At 48.3% G+C, this 24,212-nt stretch overlaps 1 protein-coding gene across 10 annotated transcripts in view; it reads left to right on the top strand.

The window, feature by feature from the left end:
• Positions 1-24,212, top strand: part of Dpf3 (double PHD fingers 3) — a 278,933-nt gene that overhangs the window by 162,968 nt on the left and 91,753 nt on the right. For all 10 annotated transcript variants that reach the window (XR_010052069.1, XR_010052068.1, XM_008764749.4 and 7 more), the window contains 2 exons: positions 1,236-1,331; positions 10,332-10,410. Coding sequence is in view for 8 of the 10 variants with exons in the window: in XM_008764749.4 (XP_008762971.1) it covers positions 1,236-1,331; positions 10,332-10,410 (175 nt within the window). In the remaining 2 variants the exon portion in view is untranslated. The remainder of the gene's footprint in view (positions 1-1,235; positions 1,332-10,331; positions 10,411-24,212) is intronic.

Genomic DNA, 24,212 nt, shown 5'->3' with positions numbered 1-24,212 from the left:
TTGCGAGTTTTCAATTGGGTAAGAAGAGGCACAAAACATTGTATCGGTCAAAGTTACATGGGTGAGCCCATGAAAAGCTTCTTCTACTGTGTTGGTCCCTGGGCTCTCCTGGGCTCCAAGTCTATTCCTTCATATCCTGCTCCCTGGTAGCAAGGGGGTCTTCTATGGCCTTTTATGCTCTCATAGACCTGGGGGTGCATCCCCCACCTCTGTCCTTTCCTTCTTTATGGGGATTAAAATGCTCAGTCCTGCTTGAAGTTCTGGTCTGTTGCAATGCCCCTGAGGGAAGGCGAATGGGCATGAAGCTAATAATCTAGCCAACATGATCTTGCTCTGCTCATGGCTCTGCTGGATGATTGTGAGTGGTCAAAACTGTTTTCAGCCTCAGTTTATGCACCTTTAAAATGGAAATCGGCTCTTGTATGGCCATGTTCTGAGGGATATTAGAGGGGGCACATTTGAATTTATGAACTTAAAGCTTTATTAGTTCTCAAAGTCCAACACTTAAAGTCGTAGGCTGTGATGAAATAATTTTAGTCTGTCTGTCCATCGGTGTGTCTGTCTACCTATGATTGTGTGCATCTGTCTGTTTGTATGTCTGCCTCTTTTTCTCACCCATAACCCTGGCTGGCCTTAGATTTACTGTGTAACCGAGAGTGGCCTTGAACTCCTGCTCCTCCTATTCTGGGATTACAGGCGTATGCCACTAACACCTTGCTGGAAATTTATTTTTCTTAAAAATAATCCCATAGTGGATTATTATGGGCAGTATATTAAGGTTGTATTCTGTCCAGTTGAACAAGAAGTTCTGTCCCTTGCTCTCATCAGGCAGAGCTCCACAATGGCAGAGAAAGGAAAAATGGCTTTTTATGTTCTAAGGTAGCTCTTTAGAAACAAAAGAACACATTATATTAAAGACAGTGAGTTTTGAGTAACTGACCTGGCCCCATGTAGAAAAGCATCCTTTTGCTCTTGCTAAAAACCTCTTTTTGGGGGCTGGGGGTGGTGTAAGGGTTGAAGAAAAGCCAGTGTTTTGGGACAGTTTGGCTGGAAGGGGCCTGAGGGCTTGAAAGAAGACTGTTTCCACTGAGACTTCAAACTGAGGCAGTGACCGCAGCCTTGCTTTGCTGAAGAACAAAAAACCCCGGAATATTCCCAACCAACCTGCCCTTTGATGGTCCTCACGGTTGCCTTTCATCTCTCAACTCTTGTGTTCGACTCTCTTGTCATTTCAGAGGGTTTTGGAAAATGATGAAAATGTAGAAGAAGGGAATGAAGAGGAAGATTTGGAAGAAGATATTCCCAAGCGCAAGAACAGGACCAGAGGACGGGTGAGTGGGGTGGGTTACGAGGGAAGAGTCTAGTCCCCTCTGTACCCGGACAGACACACCACATCGGCTTACTGGGAGACTGTTATGAGGAAGATTGCTGGTAGAGCCCCAGCCGGGCATGCCTGCAGGTCCAGAGCTGGCAAGAGGAAGGAGGGGCAGCAGAAGATGCTCTGAGGGGGTTGAGGGCAAGGAGAATTTTTTGAGACTCCACCATGAAAGTTCCTGTCTTGTCCTCCTGGGGTCTTCCCAGGATGACAGGATTAAGTCACCTGCTTTGGGACATGCTTCCATGGGCAGGCAGAGAGAGTGGAAGCCTGCTAGAAGCAGACAGGCTGTAGCCGATGGTCCCCTGAATGGATTTTGCATGAACTTTAGAGGCACGTGGTTCTGAGATGAACTAGGATGGGATCAGAGGTGGGAATGACAGAGGGACCCTGATGGGAAGAAAGAAAACACTGGCTAGTTCTTAAGGGGGAAGGGAGCTGGCCAGGACCATGTTTTCGGACATTTCTGTTTGGTTCTCTAGGGTCTCTTTGTTCGGTAAAGTGTTCTGTGATCACCTAAAGTGAGGGCATCATGATGACTAGGTAGGGAGGGACCTCCAGAGACTTCTTCACAGGCAAATCCACCCTCGAGGGCTTGAGGGTTTAGCTCCTACCTGCTCTAAGTAGGACGTTTTCCTTGCTGTGAGAGAGAACTCAGTCCTGTGAGCCCTGTGGGTTTGGGCCCATGGGTAATTGTTGTCAGCCTGTGTTGTGCACACAGTAGTACCACAGAGAGTAACCACTAAAATTAGATGCCTCAGTTATTAGGTCTGGGATCACACCTTTACACTATAGTATGAGCAACTTCCCCGGCGATTGCATGAAGTCTAGTGCTGGCTACACTGTGATCCAAGATGCTCCCACTGTTGGTAAGAGCCACACAGTTGTCAGTGTAGGCAGGGCAGCTATCTGATGGCACAGTTCTACTGAGCTGCTACCATCTTTATCAGTTACCAATATTCCCACAGTTTTGTCTCGTGCACTCTTTTCTCCTACTTATTGTTGGCTTAGGTGTTTGTTTCCCACTGGAGTATTTGAAAAGAGATTCTATACATTTTATTATAGATTCCAGTGCATCTCTATTAGGCATTCTTATATGCAGCACAAACATGCCTTGCTCTAATTCCGATTCCCCTGCCCCGTGTGTCCACTCTGTATTCGCTAACCGCCTGTTAATTATCTATTAGTCGTCATATCAGAAAGACTGGTAATAGTGCTGTACTTACGTTCAGATAACCCTTATTATACTTGTCAGCCTAGAAGTGCATAGTATTGATACCAGCAGTTCAGATACACCCCAAAGAGCCCATTGATAGTTTCCTTGAAGTGAGAAAGCAGAAGTTCTCCTTTTAAGTTTTAAGGAAAATGTTATATGTTAAGGTTGATAAACTCTATAGTAAGAACGAACCTTCTCTCTGTGAAATCGGGAAGGAGAGAGGAATTTGTACTATTTTTGCTGTTTCATCTCAGAAGGTCAAAGGTCATGACCACGGGACATGATAAGCACTTAATTAAGATGGACAAGGCATTCAATTAGAGGGCTCAGTACTCTCTGGGGTTCTGGGTATCTTGCGTCTCATTCTCTGTGGGTCAGGGAGCACTTCCGTTGCTTGGAGATTTGAGTAAGTTCAGGATCTCTGTGTGTGCATGCTTGCATCTATTTTGAGGGGCGAGCATCCTTCCCAGGTGGTGATGTGTGCTTCTTATCACTTCAGCGGTGTTCACTGCTGGGCTGTTCTGCCTTTAGTGGTGTTTGCACTGATCAGAATTAGCTGCTAGCCCTGTCTCTCTCTTACAATATTGCTCCTCAGGGTTTCACTGATGGTCCTCTGTGGCTCTGGATGAACCTGATTGGCCATATTATTTCACTATGAGGTGTGTGTGTGTGTGTGTGTGTGTGTGTGTGTGTGTGTGTGTGTGTGTCTGTGAGACACCTATTCCATCACTGAAGTTTCTGTGCCTGTTGAGAATGCCAAGAGCTGTGTACCTCCTAACCTGCTCCCCTGCCAGACTTTGTAGACTACATTGTGGAGTTCATTATAGAGAGCCAGGTGCTATGCTCGGTGCTTTCTGTACTGCCCATTTCCCACAGTCCATTGCAGCAGCTGCTAGCAATACATGGCTACCTGGTATATGCTACTCCAGACTGTCAGGTGCTGCAGATGTAAAATGTGCACCACATTCTCATAGCTTAGAATAAGAAAATGTAGAACACCTCGTTGTTAGCTTTAACAATAACAGGCTTTGTTACACTTGGTTAAAACATTATTGAAATTAAAATGTGCTTGTCTCGTTCTATTTTGTTTTTTATTTTTGTCTTTTTTGGAGTGCTGTGGGTCGAACCTGGATTTAAATGTGCTCACTATCTGCTAAGTCCTGAGGTACTCCCAGATGGCCTATCTCGTTCCTTAAAAACAAACAAACAAACAAACAAACAAACAAACAAACAAAAAAACCCCAAAGCGATACGAGAGTGGTGTGGTAGTCCAGAAAGGTTAATTAAGCAACTTGTTCAAACTTGCTCACTCTGGTCAGAAAGAAAGAAGGATCTGAACACAGGTCTGTGTTTTTTTCCCACTGAGTTCTGTCTGGCCCAGGACCCTGCCTGTCTAGGCTGAATGAATGAATTGAACGAGGAGAGTGGGAAGAAAAGTCATATTTGAGCTTCATGATTGGGCGACAGCTAATGGCTCCAGGCTTTACAGTGACGCTGTGGCCACGTTACCATGCTGAGAGCCATGGAGGGAGCAGAGGGTATATGAGTGAGTCTCTGGGATGACAAGTGTGGGAAACTGCCTTGCTTCATAGCTCTGAGCATTTACAGGGCTTTCCAGATGCTGCTGGAACTTCCTGGCCACTGGGGAGAGCAACCACATGGGATCTCCCCGTGCGGTCTGGACTACAGCCCCAGTCTCACCTGAGGACTTGCTGGGGATGCAGGAAGAGCCCAATCTCTATCCCACAGGCCACTGACAAGGTCATAGCTACTCTGTAAGCATGAAGGGGGAGGGCTTTGGTAGTGACTCTCCAGTGGGTTTCCTTATTTAACCTTCTGCCCTGGGAATGCCAATCTTAGCTTTACCACCTCCTGCATCATTCCTTGGGTGAATCACGTAACGTCTGTGATCTGGGCCTCAGTTTGTTCATCAGTAAGTTGGGGATAATAACACACAGCCAAATGTGAATGCCCGATAAAGGAGAGAGAGGGTCATTGTAAGTGAAGTGGATGATGACTTTCTGAGTTTTAATACTATATATTATCTGGGGGGGGGGTGGTGGTGGTGAGGACAGTTCATACCCAACAATTAATAATTGGGTCTTTGGTAACCTTAATGTAAGGAATTAATAACATTCATATTATCAATCGATCATTAATAAATCAAATGACCGATCACATTAGTAGTTACTGTTACACTCATGGTTCAGCCTAGTGTTTTTAAAACTTGTATGTGTGCAGGAAGACCCCAGGGATCTTGCTAAAGGGAAAATTCTGATGGGATAGTTCTGGGAACTAGGGGACGAGCTCTTACCTTGATGTTAAGCTCCTGGGTGTTGCTGGTCCAAAGACCGTGCTTTCAGTGACAAGCTAATAGAGCCCCTCCCTTTCTCTCTCTGCTTCTAGAACTCTTTATTCCACTAACAAATGCTGACAGCCCTTCAGAGCCATTGTTCTGGGTATAGCAGGTGACAGTAATTTCACTAATGATTTGCTATACTAGAAATTAAGACAAAAATTCAGCTTATGAATGCAGCTCACACATATCACAGGTGCACACCGGAAGCCCCGTCAAATGTCAGTCAGCCTCTGCAAGACCCCACTGCACACTCAGGAGGGAGTGAGAATGAAGAAGGCAGAAGATCTTTTAGTGACACCAGGAGAGTGGCTTTTGTTAAAAAATACTCATTTTTAATTATGTGTACTTGGTTATGTACAGGCGAGTGCCGGTGTCTTCAGTGGCCAGAAGAGGGCACCAGATCCCCTGGTTGTAAGCCAACTTGTAGGTGCTGGGAACTGAACCTGGGCCCTCTGGAACAGCAGCAAGTGCTCTTAACTGCTGAGCCATATCACCGGCCTGTAAAAGAGGTCTGTTGCTCCTCTCTGGACACACCACTCAAGAATAACTTTTGTAGAAGAACTACCCTTGGCTGGAGTCTCTTTGTCCTCATTTTGGGTCTTTTTTGTTGTAGAAAACAAAATGGTTTTAAGCAAAACAAAACAAAACAAAACAAAAACAAAAACAAAAACAAAAAAAACAAAACAGGGAACCAGCTGAGGAGAATAAGGACCCCACCCACGACCTCTGCTTCCTCTCTCTTTCTTGGGTACCTGGGTTTCTTGCTCCTTGGGGCACAGGTCCCTAGAGCTCCTGAATTTAAGGGTCCCTGCAACTCAGCTTACCAACAGGAGTCACTGTTTTCAAGTTCAAAGTCTCTTGAAGGTAGACTGTGAGTGGCCCAGGTTGGAGTTAAAATAGGCTTGGTCTAATAATTAGTCGAGCCCTCCTGAGCCTACCCACACTATGACCAGTAAGGCAGGACCCTGTGGTACTCGGTCATGGCTGCCATGGCTTCAATGTGTGACTGGGAAGTGAACATCCTCAGGGAGGAAGAATGGGTCTCTCTTGGAGAGTAAAGCCCAAAGTGTTCTATATCAGAGTCTAGAAACCTGTCCTGTTTCATGGGCTCTGGCACTGTGGGCAAGGGATGGACCCACTCAGAACTGGCACCAACTGACAGACAGAGATAGCAACACAACTGGTCCAACTCACAGGATTATTACAGGAATCATCCCAGCTAATATATGTGGAAGAGCTTTGTGCTCCGTGCCCTGGAGAATGTTAGGGGCTCATAATAAAGTGTAAAATGCCATTTTCCCCAGGACACAAGACTCAAATTGGGGAGGTGCTAAGTGAGATTCATGATACAGTAAGAAGTCTGGTGGCTTCTCATCGTGAGCTAACCAAACATAACCAGAGGCTAGAGGAGCCACGTGGGCATGGAGGGGTTAATAACTTACTGTACTTCCCGTGGGCTTAGCTTTGTCCTATGTTAGACTTAACACTCCTAATCCCAGTGATCTCAACAACTGTACTGCAGAAGTATTTCTGTGCCTGACTTGAAGTAGCTTTGGGTGGTCTAGAACTTTCTGTGTAGACCAGGTTGGCTTAAACCTGCAGTATTCATCCTACCTCTGTCTCCTGAGTGTGGGGATGACAGATGTACAGCACCAGATCTGGCGTGCCGTTGCCCGTTTTATAAAGGAATAAATTAAGGCTCAGAGGAATAGCTTGTTCTGTGACACCAGATGGTGCTATCTGTGGTTTGGATGTGGCTTGAGTGTCCCCGTGACGAAATTTAAAGGTCAGTTGAGAGGTCAGAAACCAATGACCGTTGTATTCAGAATGGGCGTTTGGAAAGTGACTAGGATTATTAGGTAAGGTCAGGGTAGAGCTTCTCCTGAGGGCCAATAAAAAGAGACAGAAGGACTGAGAGAGACACACATGAGGGCTCTCTGTTTGTTGCCTTGTGATGCTATGTTGCCTGTGGATTTTGGTAGCAAGAATATCACCAGATGGGTCCCCTACACATCGCACCTCCAGATCTGTGAGCCAAAATGCACCTCTTTTCCTTTTGAAAGTGCCAACCTCAGGCTTTTTTTTTTTATAGTAATGAATATCTCACTGTTAGAACTGGGAATGTAAACGTAGGCCTGTCAGACTTTAAGACAACACTATCTTTACTCTGAGGTGTTGCAAGAGGAAGATCTTCGGAAGGTGAACACTGGCTAAATGTAGGTTGCCGGTGGATGGCAGAGGAGAGGCGACCATAAAAGAAACCATGACAACAAAGATGTAGACATGGCCTGAGCCTGGGGCTAGATGGCTGGGTCAGCGGTGGGCTGGCATTGGCTACAGAAGTGTGTCATGGGTGGCAGTGGATGCCTGTGAGGGAGGGAATGGCCTCAAGCTCCCACTCTCATCTCTGTTGTCTATGTGGCCAGGTAGTCATGTATCATGTAGGATGGGTTAGGCTGGGCTGTGGGGAGGTGAACCAGGCTTTCCTCAGGAGTTTAGGATCAGTTAATGGCCTTTGAGGGAAGAAAAATAACATTGGAATACAGATAGAGAAGAACAGCTACAGTCAGCTCTGTCTGGTGGACTGATTTCGTGATCCCGCAACTGTTGAAGGGATGTACTTGATTCCAAGAATAGTGGTGCCTCATACAGGACTCCACCTCTATGGGACCAGTAGAAACCAACAAGTAAACTCACACATGTATAGTGTGGTGCCAGATAACGGCAAGTGCCCTGGCTAAACATAAAACAGAGAAGAAGGAAATAAAAGAAAGGAAACAAGTGGATATCAGTGGGCTAGGAGGGCTTCTTGGAGGAAGTGGTATTTGAGCAGGACTCATAGGATTCTGAGTTGTCAAACCCACATCTTCCAGCAGATCAAGAGTTCCATTACTTAGGAGAATTCCACACACATTGCCTCAGATGCCCCTATAGTCTTTGTCTCTGCTAAACCAAGGCCCTGGGGAGTGTGGGAGCATGCAGCCTCCCTGCTGGGCAGCCCAGCAATAAGGGGAGGGAGCTGGCTCCCAACAGGGCTGTTCTTTCTCTCAGCTGACTCCCTCAGAAGCCCTGGTGCTTCTGTTCTGCCTGCCCCCTCATCTCCTGCCTTGACAAGTGGCCAGCCTGGTGGCGCCCCCTCCAGCATTTGCTGTGGCCTCACCATTCTGCCTGACTTGCTTTTACCTGCTCCAAGGGGCTGTGACTGGGCTGCCAGCTGTGCATGTCAAGCAGTCTCCGGCTTCACTGAGGAGGTGTGGGGAGGACCAGGGCTGTAAGGTGACCACCCTTAGCATCCTGGGCACAACATCTATCAGTGCCACAGGGTGATAGCCAGTGCTCACTGAGTATTGAAGGAAGATGAGGAGGAGGAGGAGGAAGGGGAAGAGATGGATGAAGGAGGACGAGAATGAGAAGAGGAAGAAGGGAGGAGGAGAATGGCTTTTACTGATTATCCCTGGCAGGGATGGGGACAGGGAGGTAGTGACAATAGTGACAAGGAGGGAGGTGGATTTCTTCTTCTTCTTCTTCTTCTTCTTCTTCTTCTTCTTCTTCTTCTTCTTCTTCTTCTTCTTCTTCTTCTTCTTCTTCTTCTTCTTCTTCTTCCTCTTCTTCTTCCCCTTCTTCTTCTCCTCCTCCTTCTCCCTCCTCCTCTTCCTCTTCTTCATCATCATTTTGAAAAAGACAAGCTGAACAGAGGGCAAACGGGATAGTTTGGCAAGGTGGAGTTGCTTGTGAAGTGTGTGTATTTTGAGAGTGATTGCCACAGGCCTGGAGAGTGGGCCCAGCTACAGCGAAGTCCCCAGTAAGATACATGTATGCACTTGTATTTGTGAGTGTGTGCGCATGGGAAAATCTATGCCAGGCTTTCCCACCACAGATCCTTGGGACCACTTCTCCAGAGCAGGTTCTGGGCCTGCGCCCCAGACTTCTCTCCTGCCATGTTCTTCTCCTGCTCTCTGAAGACAGCTGTTTCCATGACTGGGAGTCTTCCACTCCTCATTAGCAATGAATGACCAGGAGAAGACTAAGGTGGTGCTGCAGGAAGGCGGGCATGGGCTTACAATAGCTTATAAATAAGGCTCGCTCCTTTCTGGTAGCTGTTGTCTTGGGATACCGAGCTGCTGCCTGTCTTTCAAGCTAGACTCTGTTACTACTGAAGTCTAGCTGCTCCTGCCCTGCTCCTCCTCCGGTCATGTGACCCACCCTGTGAGACACTCAAGGTTCTGGTGTAGATATCAAGAATCCAGCTCCAGTTGACCTTGAAGGTCAAGAACTTAGTCCCTGATGGGAGGCCTGAGGTAGACTACATACGGGAATCCTTCCTGAAGCCCAGCCCTACTGTGAAGGCCAAACATGGAGGAGGAGACTGGGCTCCTGAGGCCTTTAGGGTAGGCAGTGAGGGCACAGGAACCTGGGGTGACACAGCCATTATACTTCCTGTTCCTCCATCCCCAGTCTGCTCATCAGCTGGCCAGTATGCAGAGTAACCTGACATCTTGTGTCATGTTCCAGTAGACTGTCTGTCAGAAGGGTTCACTGTCAGTGAGGTAGAGGCAGTGTATGGTAGAGGGCCCCATATGTGATAGATACAGGACTGTATTAGACTTCTATTGCTCTGTGTGGCCAGGCACTCGAGAAAGCCTCTTAAAGGAGTAAGGCTTTATTTTGTCTCCCGGCTGCTTCAGTAGGGTCAGCCACAGTTGGCTTTCTCCATTGCTCTGGGTCTGTGGGGGGGCAGAACATCACAACGGCAAGAGTATACACACATAGTAGCTTGCTTCACTGTGACCAGGAAACAGTGAGGAACAGAAGGAAGACTTGCCTAGGACAGCTATAACCCATAGAGACACACCCCTTACTGTCCTATGTACTCCTAGGTTCACCTCCTAATGTTCACATCATCACCCCCCATACACACACACACACACACACACACACACACACACACACACACACACACAATCTGTCAAATGATACCACTAGCCAGGGATTTTCATATTTAAGCTGTGATTTAAGCTGCGACACCGCCTTTCGCCACACGTCCTGTTTCTATCCTGGTTCTGCACTTGGTAGTTGAGCGGTATTGGGACGGTTACTTCACCTCTCCGCCACCTCGGTCCCCTCCCCTATACAAACCGACCACCATATACTTCCTCCTTGGAGTTATTGTGGAAGCTGAGAGATGGACCAGACGGGTAGATGCGTGATGCCAGGACAGGTTACCTAATCCCCTCAGAAAGTTACCTAAACTGTGTGAAGTAGGGTTGGCTTGGGAACAAAGGCCGATGGCGCAGGTGGTCCACTCAGGCCCTACCGTGTGTGTGCTGGTGAGCTGTGCGGCCAGCACAGTAACAAGTATCTCCTACTCGATGTCTCCTCAGGCTCGTGGCTCTGCAGGCGGCAGGAGGAGGCATGATGCGGCCTCTCAGGAAGACCATGACAAACCCTACGTCTGTGACAGTAAGTATCTTCCCGTACTGTCTTAGCCCAGGCTTTCTGTGCCACTTTGGCAGTCACCCACCATCTCCGCCTTACCAGGCTTTCCTGTTTCCAGCTCCCGCTGTGGAGTAGTCTCGCAGGGGACCCCACCTCCCACACCTCTCCCTCCCGACTTTCTACCTGCTTTCTCTCACTTTCAAGATTCTGCATCTTTCTCCACCTCAGAATCACAAACAGAAGTGGAGCCCAAGGCTCTGACAGAGGCACTTGGCTTCCGTGGCTTCCGTCAGTTTCTCCTTTAGTTTCCTTTCCCCCTCCCTCTCTCCTGTCATAGGTTAGGAATCTTTCTACCTCAGTGGCAGGTTAGAGACTGAGGACGGAATGAGGGCAGAGGCCAAGGGAGGGGCACAGAGGACTGTGCTCATCGAGAGGACAGTAGTTGTCTTTTTTCTCACATGCCAGGGTATGGTGTGGTGGGTTCCACAGCCTTACCCTGTCATCAGTCACTCTCCTGCACACTTCCTGCGCACTCCGTGGCAGTGCTACCCTTCTACACCATGTGACTGGGGTGTGTGTGTGTGTCCTTCCTTTCTCTTTTCATCTGCTCTCAAACCCCAGAGTTCAGCCATAGGGACCAGGTTGCTCTGAGGATAGCAGAAAGCTAGACAAGGCAGGGCCTGCACAGTGGTCCTTCTTGGTGCTCACCCATCCTGTTAGGTCCTGCAGCCTCCACGGAGGCAAAGAAGGTCAGGGGATAGGCCGTAAGGGGCACCCTGGGCAGCACCCTTCCCTACTTCTCCTCTGGCTTCTTGAGTTTAAAATGTTGTTCTGAGCCCTGTGGGGATGTTTGGTGGGACAACATTTGTTAGAACTCAAACTCCACGACCCTCATCTGGCTGCTTCCTATGCCATGTGGATGACACTCCTGAACCTTCTGCAGGTCTCCCCACCCTCAGGGAACTATGCTCCAGGGAGAGAAGGAAGCAGGGCATGGGGGTCTGGTGCACTTCCTGCTCCTGGACGGGAGGTACCTGCTTTTGGCCTGGGTCTTATTTCCTGGGTGTCATTTAGTCGTGTCCTGATATGTAAACAATCCATGTGTGCTAGTCCTTGCGAGACTGGTTCTGGGCACTGGGTAGGATTTCCAGCTGTGCGTGACACCCCATCTTCGGAGCTGAGACCTAACTACCCCACTCCTCTTAAAAAACTGATTCCTCGTTGTGTGGCTTTCTGCTGTTCTAGACAGTGGGGTTAACGTTTCACTCTATTTCTGTAACTTCAAAAAAGTTACCCCGATTGATGATTAAGTGCGTGTCTGTGCGTGGGGTTGGTGCCATGCAATGGCTCTTGTGGAGGGCAGAGGACAACCTGTAGGAGCTGGTTCTCTCCTTCTGCCTGTGGGTTCCAGGGATTGAACTCAGGTCATCGGGCTTGGTGGCAAGCGTGCACACATGCTGAGCCACCTCGCTGGTCCTTTTTCTAGAACATTCTTGGAATCCTGAGCTGCGATCGTCTCCAATGTTTCCAGACATCCCCCTTGATGCTCTTTTTTCTTCTCACTTCGACTTCCTGTTTCTTTCTTCTCTCCTCTTTCTGTGACAGGATCATCTCTATGAAGCGTTCTTTGTGTGTGACCTCTTGCCTGGCTCTCTCTCCTACTGCAGAGGCTGTGTGAGCCAACTCCACCCTCCAGCTCCCGTTCGGTGCTTTCAGCAGACCTTCCCCTCCAAACCTTCCAGCTTTGCTTATGGGCTCTTGGCGTCCTTTAGTACTTTCTGCTCCCCTCCCCATACGGTGACTCCCCCAACCCCGCGTGCCCTGCAGAGTTTGGGGGCTCATCACAGGGCAATGCAGACATTCCCCAAAGTCTCAGCAGCTGCTTCCTCAGCTCTGCCCGTACATGTTCTGCCTCCCTCTGAAAAGCAAGGTCCACTGCAGTTTGCCCTTCTTCATTCTGCTTCTCTCAGGACATTGTGTGACAGCTTGGTGATTAATAGATTTTATTTTTATCTGGTGCCCTTCAGACATGGGATTCCCTAGGGGTAGAAGTGACCTTTGGAGAGGTCATGAAGCCCACCCCCCACCCCTGAGGTGGACAAGGAATGCTTTTAATAATCTCTAATGCATCCTAACTAGAGAGGTGTCCTGTCGCCCTTCCTCAGTGTCCTGAGGGATGGCCTTACCACAGCTGCCCTTTCTCCACGATTCCAGCTGTGCCTCCCAGGATTATTTTCTCTTAGCTGGAGTTGGAACCGCTCTCTCCTCCACATCGCCTTGTCTTTTCTGTCTCCTTTCCCAGCAAAATGTACGCTCAGTGTTTTGGTCTAGCCTCCCCTGTATTTTTGGGTGAACTAGGGTCTTACCCCATAATCTCAGTGTTATCCTGCTCCCGAATTCCCTCAGGATCCACATTTAAGCATGTCTTCTGGAAGCAGCATCAAGACCAAGTAGCTCAAAGAATAGCAGGAGTCTGCTTGTTCAATTCATACATCAGCTTTTGGCACAACCCCTGTTTTCTGAGAACATGCAGCCCCTCTGTGCACACCTAACCCCTTCCCAGCTGGCTCCGGTCTGTCCAGTGCCAGGGTCTCTCCAGGTGTGGAATCTTTTCTCCTGAGGCATTTGATTGTCTCTCTTTCCATAAATCACTCCGCATTTGGCCCCATTGAGTCTCAATAAACAGATACAATAATGTGTGACTCCAATATACAAGATTCAATAAAGGCAAATTTAAAGACATTGCCCAGTAGTTAAATTCCATTCTCCACAGACTTGCAACCCCTGCCATTTTTTGTATCTGAGGTTTGATTTGCATAATTCCTACTCTGTCTTTGGAGTTATTTATGAAAATATTAGGTCACCTTGGACCCCAAACACCTCTCTCCAGATTTATGGGGGTTGGTAATAGCCATTTTTTTCAGGTACATTTGTGTTTAACCCTTCCTGGTATGTACTCCTGAGTATAGTCAACGTCTTGTGGTGGTGTTGGTCTAGGTGTCCTTTTCACAGCAGGTGGCTAAAATATTATTTTAGTGGATGACTTCAGGTGATAGAGGTTTACTTCCTGCCTTTCACTCAGCCATTGAATTTATTTCATCTCAGAAATATTAAATCATCTAAATGTAATTTATTTTTTTGCCCCATCTATGCTGCACACATGAATACTTCATTTTTCTACCAAGTAACTGATCTCTAGTAATTATCTTGAAATTTGACTGAGTTGAAGGCTTAAAGTTCTGTTTTTTCACTGTCTTTTGTCAGGAAAGGTGGTCATTACCTTAAAAACAAAACAACAGAAATGGCCTTTGTCGGGGAGCCTGTTAGTGTTTTTGGATCTTGACCATTGGTGCAGAAATAACCTAGACACTCAGGAAAACGTACTCCTGCAGGTTCCAGGGTCTCCCTCTGGACTTCATCAGAACCACAGGGCCAGGTCTGGAGCCTGCATGTTCCTACCACTTTCCAGGACATTCATAAGAATGATACTGTTTGAGGATGGCATCTTCTCCTCATTCCAACCTGAGGGCCCTGGCCTTGACCAGGCTCTTTTAATGTTTCCTGCCTGGATATCCCTGTCTCTTTGTGTGTCTGTGTGTCTGCTTCTTTGTCTGTCTCTGTCTCTCTTGGAGATATATATGTATGTGTTTTGTGTGAGCATGAGTGCACACACATGCCAGAGGAGGACAGCCAATATTTTTCCTTATTCCTTTCTGACAGGGTCTGTCTCTCACTGAATCTGGAGCCAAGCTGGCAGCTGGCAACCCTCTTGTCCGAAAAATAATTCCAAAATTTCCTCCCAGCCTCTGCTCCTGGAAATGATGACTCCAAGACTATTTATTAATACATGCCTAGGCCATAAGCTTTCGCTTGTTCTATGACTTACTCTAACTTATCCCTCTTATTCTATCCCGAGTTTAGCCAGATCCTGGTTAGTTACCTCTTTTTTAGTCCTGGTCTGTTTCTTCCTTAGCATCTTCCTCAGCAACTTGCTTGAATCTCTTGCCCTCTATTTCCCAGAATTCTCTCTATCCCTGAAGGATGTCCCACCTCCTCTTTTCTGCCTCAGCTCATTGGCCATAAGCATTTTTATTGACAGGTGATGATTATAAGCGATTCTCTCTACACTCTTGTTTTCAGCCTCATACAGTGCTGGGGTCTCAAGTGCTCATCCTGCCACAGTGTTTTACATGGGTGCTGGGATCAGGACTTGGCTCCTTATGGTTGTGCAGCCCTTACCCGCTAAGCCGTCTCTCCAGTCATGCCTAGAAATCATATGGCCCCAGGATTCTCTAGGCAGTCCGACACTGGCTTGCCTCACTGTTTTACTTGGCTTCCTTCAAATCTTTTCTTGGTAGTTCTTTCAGCAATGATAAAGCTCAGTCATCCAGTCTAAACCACAACAGCCCTGCACCTGACTTTAATTTACGAAGCTCTAATGGGACCATTATCCGTGTTTTAGCTGGCGTGTTAAGTGGGGACAGACATGAAAGGAACCTGGGGTGTGGGCTCCTGGGATGCGTTCAGTGTCATTACCTGAGCTGTTCAACCTTGTCCTAAGAGCCTCCAGTTCTGAGCTGCTCGGCAGTGCCCTTGTCATCAGGGCAGACTCCCAAGGAGAGACCTACTTCCATGTTTTCTTTGTTCAGGGGACATGATAGAGAAGATGGTGACACCGAGGTGGTGATTGAGCAATTCAGTCTCTATGTGGTAGGCATTCCGGGAGGAACAAGAGGCTCCTGTGTTTTTGCTGGACACAGGGAACTCTTCTGAGTTATAGTAACACTCCTGTTAGTGTGTGCCTACCACACACAGAGTAGTGTGTCTGGCATTTTGTACAGACTGTCTGCACAAAGTCCCAGGGTAAGCTTGAGCCACAAGGACAGCTGAGCTCATTTTTCTATGAAAAACAAACAAACAAACAAAAAAACAAAACAAAACAAAACAAACAAAAAAAAAAAAACCAGGGCTCATAGAGGTGGAGGGACTTCCCCAGGTACCACAGCTGGCTGACCCTAACACCAAGATATGAACCCCACAACTCTAGAAATGGCCCAGTCTAGATCTGCTTCAGCATGTCCTCCTCCTGTGGTGCTCTCGGAAGAGCTGAGGGAGAATTGCTTTTGAAATCAGTTAATAAACACACATTCCTTATTTATGAGGCAGTGCCCGTGTGCTACACTCGTGGGTTGCTTCTAGTATCAGATTGGCAAGCTGGAGTCAGATAGTGATTATAATGGAATGGATTACATGATTTCTAGGCCTTTACATTTAAATCTACTAAAACCACAGCACACTAGAACATGAGCATAGGTTAGTGACACATCTGAGTGTGACCCACCTCTGAGTCATGCATAGCGTTGACACATCAAGAAGTTCTGCTCAGCACCAATTCTGTCAGTAAGATCTTTGTCCCAGTACCTTAACTGCAGATGTGGCTGCGACTTTGTAATGGCCATGCTACAGGGTGTACAGGGTGATCTCTCTCTCTCTCTCTCTCTCTCTCTCTCTCTCTCTCTCTCTCTCTCAGAAGTCTAGCTGGAGGTTTCTATTACCTGGCTTTTCTTCCTTACTGTGATAAAAATTACTCAACTGAAGCTTCTTAGGGAGTGTCAGCTTACTTCAGCTCCTGATTTGAAAGCACATGGTTGGGCCATCATGGCAGGCAAGGCACGATAAGGTTCACATTGTCTGGCTAACATGGCAGCTGTGCACAGAGCCTGCTTGCCTGCATCTTAGCAGTTCAGGCAACAGAGGGTGTGGGTGGAAACCGGGCCAAGCCGTACTGCATCACATCTGCCGCCCCAGTGACCCACTTTATTTCGAAGGGTCCCCATTTCCCCCAAGCAGCACCACTAGCTTGGGGGCCAAGTGTTTAGTGCTTCCAGGGTTAGGTGGAGTGAGGCTTTCTCATTCAAACCGTGATGGGGGTGCAACCACAACCAATAGGGGCCATGTCAGAGTAAAGTCTTGGCTCTATTCCAGTTCTGAAAGTCTACTTTCTGCCATGTTTATTCTAGAGGGAGAAGGGAAGAGAGTGAAGTGGGTCTCCGATTAGGTCTGCTTGCTAGTGGTACTTTGTGGTCTCTTAGAGCTCCAGGCCTCCCTCATCAGAACCCAGCCCTGCCCTGTGGGATCCATTCCTCCCACACAGCACCTTCAGAGGCTATCTGTCCAGACCATACATCTGGGAACAGAAAAGAAGAGTGCATTGTGGGATATGAGGGGATTACACCCTGAATCAGATGAGCTGTGGATGCATGACTGGTGGGGTGGGCAGACACGGAGGTCCTGGAAAATCTTTCTCCTCAGCCCCTTCAGATCAACCCGCCTTCACTCAAACCGGAGTGCAGCAGGTGGATTCAGATAACTATTTCTATCTTAGGAAAATTTTCTTTGAGGGCACAGAGGCCAGCATTCTCCAGGGCTCATGTGTTCTGTGCTTCAAACCGTGGCAGGGAAGGAAAAAAAAAAGCCAATAAGTTGGCCTTCGGGCTTGCTGCCTCATGCAGTGGCTGGCCCATCACTCAGTTGTCTGGCTGTTATCTTGCAGATCCTTGGCTATGTGTGTGTGAGGGAGTGGCAGAGGAGGCTTAGTGCCCCAGAAACTTGATTTGTGGAGCAGGGCCTATGGTAGGGATTCATCACTGGAGACAACCTGCATCTGTCCTCACAGAGCTGGGCCTGTTTAAACATGTGAACGCCACTGTACCACAGACCCAGTGGCAGTGTCCCTGCAGAGCTGGCTGGAGGGGCGGTTGGGAAGCTTCTCAGATGTATATTTTCTTTTTTTTTTTTTTTTGTTAATACTTCTTTTTTTTTTTTTTTTAAGATTTATTTATTTATTTTGTATATGAGTACACTGTAGCTGTCTTCGGACACACCAGAAGCGGGTACCGGATCCCATTACAGATGGTTGGAGCCACCATGTGGTTGCTGGGATTTGAACTCAGGACCTCTGGAAGAGCAGTCGGTGCTCTTAACCACTGAGCCATCTCTCCAGCCCTCAGATGTATATTTTCAACTTGCTTGCCTTTGTTTCCTTTGTCCTGCTGCCTGTCCCTGTCCTCCCTGTCCTCAGAGGTCCTTGCTGTATCCATTCTTCCCTCTAAGTGTGCCACCATAGCCACCTGCGCCCTTTGCGATGGCTTTCTCATCCACGGGAACTGTTTTAGCCACAATGCTAACAGGTTCGTTTCATTTTTGAAAGTAATTTCCCCCCTCTGGAAATAGTGCCTGTGCAGGGAAGGCAAAGCTGTAGGTGTCACAAGGGGGGAAACAAATCATGTTGTCTTAGTCCTCAAAGGGAACTCAGTTTTTGTAGGCTTTGCTGGATTTATTCCCTACCCCCAACCCTCCCCATGCCTTTCACTCACCAGTAAAAGAGGAATATCTTTCCATGTCAATGAATGTGTTTCTATGACAGCAATTTTAGGGCTGCATACTATTCCACAGTGTGGACATGCCACAGCTTACGGTTGTTCTGAGTGCGCAGTCAGTATTCAGCTTGCTAAACGCTCAGTTTAGAATTTGTTCTCTATTAATACCATTGCAGTTTTTCTTCACACAGTTTTGTCTTTGTTTTCTTAGCATATATTAATTATACGTAATGGTTTCATTATGGCATTTTCATAAGTGAATGTAATGTATTTTGATTGTGTTCACGTCTCTTTACTCTCTCTTGTCCCACTTCTAACTCCTGCTGACCCATTTTCTCTTTCTAACTAGCCCCTTTCTCCTTCCTATCATTTATTCATTTTTATGTATATTTGGTAAACCAATGATTTTAATTAGGGTTGCCTGTATGACCCCTTGGTAAGGGGTCACTTTCAGGAACATGGGTATCTTCCAGGCTGGCTATGCCTCTGAAGAAAATGTCTCCTCTTCTCCCATTAGCTGCTCCTTAGGAGGGGTGGGTCCCCATGAGTCTGTCCTCTACCCAGGATAAAATGTTAATGGGCTCAGTCTTTGTACAATGTTTTATTATTTCCTGGAAGCAGAACTGTGAGGTCAGAGAGCCTGGTGCTAGTCATGGGGCGGGGGTGGGGTGGGGTGGGGTGGGGCGTGTTGCCTGTGCCAGGTGAGAGAGCTGGGGAAGGACACTGCCTTGAGAGCCAAGCTGTGGCTCTGCCACTCAGTGTCTGGGACTTGGAGGAGGAGATGACTTGTTCTGGGTATTGTGCCCTCTGTGCAGCAGGAAGGGCACCTGACCGTGCAGGCCAACTGTGATGATTTAGATAAAGGGTTTGTATACAATATGGTTGAAGAAACATTCTTTCACCTTAGCTATTTCCTCTTTCTAAGTATGCCTAGAGAGATCGGGCTTATTATACAAGGAAGAGTGGTGTGTGTGTGTGTGTGTGTGTGTGTGTGTGTGTGTGTGTGTGTGTGTGTGTGTTTGCGTGTGTGTGCATGTGTGTTAGGGGGCAATCAGATCAGAGGATACATCTCAAGGGCAGTCAGATTTAAATGAGCACAGAGTGAGTGGATTCCTGTCTCCAGGGATATAGAAGAGTTTATGTTGAGGTCTGTAGAGAAGTCATATTAGCAATGGTTCCTGGCTTAGGTTATGGGTCTGGAATGTTCTATGAGTCTCCTCTATGTGAGCTATTTCAATCTCACAGAAGGGTCATGAGATAGAAACTGCAGTCATCTCCATCTTCTAGATGAGAACTGGGGAGAAGAGGGGTTAATAACTCTCCAGGGTCACACGGGGAGAAAGTGAGAGGTGGAATTTGATTGCAGCCGTGAATCTCCTCCCACCCCTCCCATCCCCAGTAATGATGCACTGTTCTATGTGGACCTTGAGTGTGCTCCACAAAGCACCCTCTCCTACTGTGCGGTCACAGCCTGCCTGTGTGCTTGTGCTCTCAGGCTACACAGTGTATCGTCTCGGGCAAGGACAGAGTCCTAGGCCAAATCCCTAGCACAGGGCTATCTCAAACCCTTGATGAATGGCTGAGAAGGGAGCGTGCCAGGACAGGAGGCAGTCACCTTGTCCCCAGCAGAGTGTGCAGTAGTGTGTGGCAGGTGTCTACGGCAGGAGGGCTCGTCTGAAGGGTGACTGCACTGTCGAACTGGGGCCACTTAGAAAAGTTAATCTATAGGATGATTGAGGTGAGATGCCTGGAGCCTGGAGGGGCTTTTGCAATCCTGTGGAAGGAGATGAGAAGAAACCTGGGTAGTACTGAGAGCAGGAACAAATGGATTGGGCCAATGAGACAGGCCTTGTGACAGGAAACCCACAGGACGGTGGGCTGGCTCAGCTGGCAAAACATTGGCCTCGAAAACATGGCTACTGGAATGTGCTTCCCAGAGCCCACATAGAAAAGGCTGGGTTGGCACGAAAGGTTGAAGAGGCAGAGACAGGCGGACCGCAGGGGTTTGCTAGGTAGCAAGCCTAGCCTTTTGGCAAGTTCCAGGCAAGTGAGACTCTGTCCTCCTAATAAGTGGATGGTGCTTGAGAAGTGATGGTTGATTGTCATCTGGCCTCCTGAGGGGGAGGGGAAGGGGAGCAGAGGAGGGAGAGAGACAGAGAGGCAGAGATAGAGGAGGGGGGGAGAAAGAAAGACAAGAGAGGAGACCCCACAGAACCCGGCAATGGTTGAGAGCAGGAGGGTTGCCTGAGAGTGGAGAGAGAGGCATTGATGACCCCTGACCTCTTGGGCTTGATATGCTGAGACATGAGAGAGGCTTAAGTGGAACATTTTGAAAGAAGGACATTTGGAGAGCGATGGAACTTTGCCATGAATGCTGAAGTGTCAGGAGGCCCGGGCAGGAAGTCTAACAGAAGCCTTGGACTTTCGTTTCTCTAAAGGTGCTAGAAGTCCCACAGGGTGGCTTCGGAGTCACAAAGTCTGCTCTATGCCTAGTGCAGCCTTTCTTGGGTCGTCATGAAGGCTTAGCAGGTTCTAGAGTCCCAGAGAGGGGATACCCACAAGTTTCCAAGAAGTGAGAGCTGCCACTGTGGTAACTGGGTCTGATTCTTGACTCTTCTCTGTTCATTTTCCCCAGGAATGTTGACCATTAGATTACTTAATTATTTTTATATAATTAAATTATATTTTATTCTTTATTGAAAGAATTAATGAAAGACATGGTAACATGGGCCTCCCTAGAAATGAGGACTCAGACACTGTCTTAAGACAATGGTTGAGCCAGGCAGTGGTGGCACACGCCTTTAATCCCAGCACTTGGGAGGGAAAGTTAGACGGATCTCTGAGTTCAAGGCCAGCCTGCCTTACAGAGTGAGTTCCAGAATATCCAGGGCTACACAGAGAAACCCTGTCTACAGGGGATGGGTGAAAGAAGATGGTTCTGGAGTCAAGAGCCCAGGATTTGAAGCCATGGCATGTCATTTCCTAGCTGTGACCTTGGGCACATTCAAAAGTGATGACATTGATACAAGTGCTAGAGTTTCTAGGAAGGATCAATGAGAGAGTGCAGAAAAGCAGCAGTTCATTGCCGGCATCATGGATATTGTCAATAGATATTTATTTTCTTTATACACACCGACAAGGGCACTTAGCACCCCAGGGGAATCCCTGGTTGGTTCTGTGAACCAGGGTTTGGAGTTGTTAGATCTAGGAATGTAGAACTGAGTGAGTTGGCAAAAACAGCTAGCGATCTGGAGCCCATGTCATGGGTCAGGTCCTGAATATGTCCTACATGATCTTGGACTGACACAGGCCTCACCCTGACTCATCACTTCTGTCACCGCCATTTTATAGACAAGGAAACTAAGGCTTAGGTGAAGTCACTTCCCCTAGGACAAGGGGCAGATTGCCAGCGTTCCACCGCCATGTTTCTCAGTAGGGCAGGAAACGAAACAGTTTGGTTTGGAGGCATCTGCTTCTGGGCGCTCAGGAGCTAGTTACATAGTATCTTGAAATGAAAGACTTGTATCAGCTCACTCTTCTTCCTGTTATTCACTGGGAGCTGTATTCACATATAATAAATTCCCAAAGAAGCAGGACAGCTCCCTTGGTTACAACTGGACTCAGTGGTTACTAAGGTCCTGGGCCTGGACTCACATAATAAAGACAGGTGCCAGGCCTTGAGATATGTGTTTGTAAAAATGCAGGATGTCAGCTGTATGTGGTGGTATATATCTGTGATCTTAGTACTTGGGCAGCCAATGCAAGCTTTGGCTACATAGTGAGTTCAAGGCTAGCCTATGTTACATGAGGCCTTATTGCAACAAAGGAAAAAAAAACCTACAAAAATGTAAGGATATTTCAACTTACCACGCCCCCAGCTCCTGACTTCGCAGGAATGCAGGCCTTGCTAGGTGTCAGCAGATCCTGGGCAGATGTTGTGGCTACGAGCATGTATCATTTTTCTATCATAGCTGAAGGGGTAAGAGACCCAGGGGCCACACAGACCTTTCAAGGCAGAGAGAAAACAGCCACGAGGAACTAGAATGGAGAGGACTTAGAAGGAATCCGATCCAGGCTCAATAGTTTTACAGTGTGGTTTGTCCAAGGATCTAGAGAGGGTTTATAAAACCCTGTAGAGCCGGAACTGGATCACAGGGCTCCTGGAGGCAACCAGCTCATCTGGAGTCCAGTCTTTGAGGCCCACCCTATGTGGAAGCTTGGGCTGGCCAGTGAGGGGCTCCTTACCATTTGCACAAGTGCAGGTGCAAACGTTGCAGGTGCTGGATGAATCTTTCATTTCTCTTCTTTTGGGTCCTGTGGAGCCATTGTGGGCTTTTAAAGAAAGCCCAGTCATTTAAAATGGTCCTTAGGAATGAACAAGCCCACCTTGAGATGCATCTCTCCTGTTTTGTTTTTGTTTTTGTTTTTGGCCTCAGTTTATAGTAAAGTCACACAGAACTTTTCTCACTTTGCTCCCTACTTGGGCAACTGGGTGGGGGCTCTCCTCTACCCCTCAATGGTACTCCAAAGAGGACAAAGAGGGACACTGGCCAGGTGTGTAGAGCTCCGAACATCTATCAGCCAGCCTGGTAGTGCACGGTTCTTCTGACCAAATGGTATGCATGAGGCCCTGCAGGCTGTGGGGTCCACTCTGAGGTAGTAAATAGGAGAGAGTATGATGACATGATTATGAAGGTTCCAGCAGGGTAAAAGCAGGGCAGGGCACAGACCTCAACTTCCCTTCTCACTCTGCTTCTTCCTGGCAAATGGCCAGATGCAGAATGAAGGCCCCTGGGAAAAGCAAGCTATGGAGGTCAGCCCCAGGCACTGGGAGAGCCAGGGACAGGAGTGACAAGCAGAAAACAAACATCTTCCAGCTGTATTCTGCAAAGGCAGACAGACAGACCTGGGTTTGAATCCTGGCTGTGCCAATCTGGGGAGTCATTTATTCTTTTCCACCCTTGGGTTCTTCACCTGTAAATGGGATCCACATCTTGTAACTGTAGGGATTGGGGGCTGCCTGTCTGACGGCAGTTACGATGCTTCGGGCCAGCAGCAGCAGATGCGGGCACTGTGATTTGTGTCCTAGCTGAAGGAGTGGAGCTGTAGAGGGAAGGGGCTGCGTGTCTGTGCCATGGGCAGACGCTGGGAATGCGATGCGCCTTGTGGCTCCCAAGGCCTCGGCTTTGTCTCTTGGACACTCATCCTGTAATTGCTTTCAGTCGCTGCTTTCTGTCTCTGGGAACCACTGGCTCAGATACCCACTGCGTGCTCCAAGTTGGGCTGATGAAAATGTGCCAGAGTCATTAAGTTATCAGTAGGGAAGGCAGCCGCTTCTCCCCGGCAGGAAGGATTCTGCTGTCTGCTGTAGCTGGCTTTGTTCACAGAAACTGCCACCCCCACCCCCCACCCCCTCCACCCAGCCCAGATTGGAGTGGAGTAGGGGGATAGGGGACATGCTGTCCCTGCTCTGGGACAACACTGATGGCATTCGTAACTCTAGGCTGGAGGTCCCATGTGGAGAACCCAGCTCTGGACCAGGAATGTGGGTAAAGCTATTTCTGCAGCTTGACAGATGGATCTGCCCCAGGGGGAAGGAGAGAGAGGGAGGCAAGCTGGACTTCCCTTGTCACAGCTATTGCTCTCCACGCGCGATGCGCCAGGAACACAAAATCCAGGTGCTGGCTTGCCAAGGTGAAAAGAAGGACCTTAGGCTGTGCGCAGATGGGGCCGCCTGGTCCCAGGGGTGATGGCTGCGGAGGTACATGACGTAGAGCAGTGGGCCCTGGGGAGGGAGACTATAGAAGGAAGCTGGGGGTTCAGCCCTCTCTGCATGCTTCAGCAGTCTTGGGGCTTAGTCTGATTCCCTGAGACAGCTCCTTCCAGAGCAGGAGTGCCGACTTGATGAGACGGGAGCAGATGGCGACAGTACTTTATTTTCAGAATGTTATTCTTCTCCTTACCTTCTTTCCTACCCTACACCATTACTCCACACTTCGGAGGAGAAGCAGCCAGCTCCCTCCCTTTTGGGGTTGATTGTCTCTGCTGAGCCCCTCTGATGGCAGGGGGTGGGGGGAGGATGACAGCTGATGGTGACTGAGACTTACCATGGATCCACTTTTAAATTGTTGTCGTACATCTTTCTCCTTGTGGTGAGGTAGGCGTGCTGTCACAGTGAGCCCATTCCAGAGGGGGTACACGGTGCAGGGAGGCTTGGCAGCTCACCGAGATCATGTAGTCAGCAGTCTTAGGCAGAGTTTGAACCCACCCAGTTCAAACCCACCCAGTTCAGATGCAGACCATTCAGATGTCGGCGCAGTTCCCCCTTCTCCAGTGACAAAACCGGCATGACAAAATTGGCACGATGACCAGTGAACTGCCCCAGGCAGACTTCCAGGGATCCACTCTTGATTCAACCACTTGGGGCCTAGGTTCACCCTGGTGGAT

This window comes from Rattus norvegicus, chromosome 6, assembly GCF_036323735.1.
Source record: "Rattus norvegicus strain BN/NHsdMcwi chromosome 6, GRCr8, whole genome shotgun sequence".
NCBI classification, from domain to species: Eukaryota; Metazoa; Chordata; class Mammalia; order Rodentia; family Muridae; genus Rattus; species Rattus norvegicus.
This window is presented reverse-complemented; position numbering and strand designations above follow the sequence as displayed.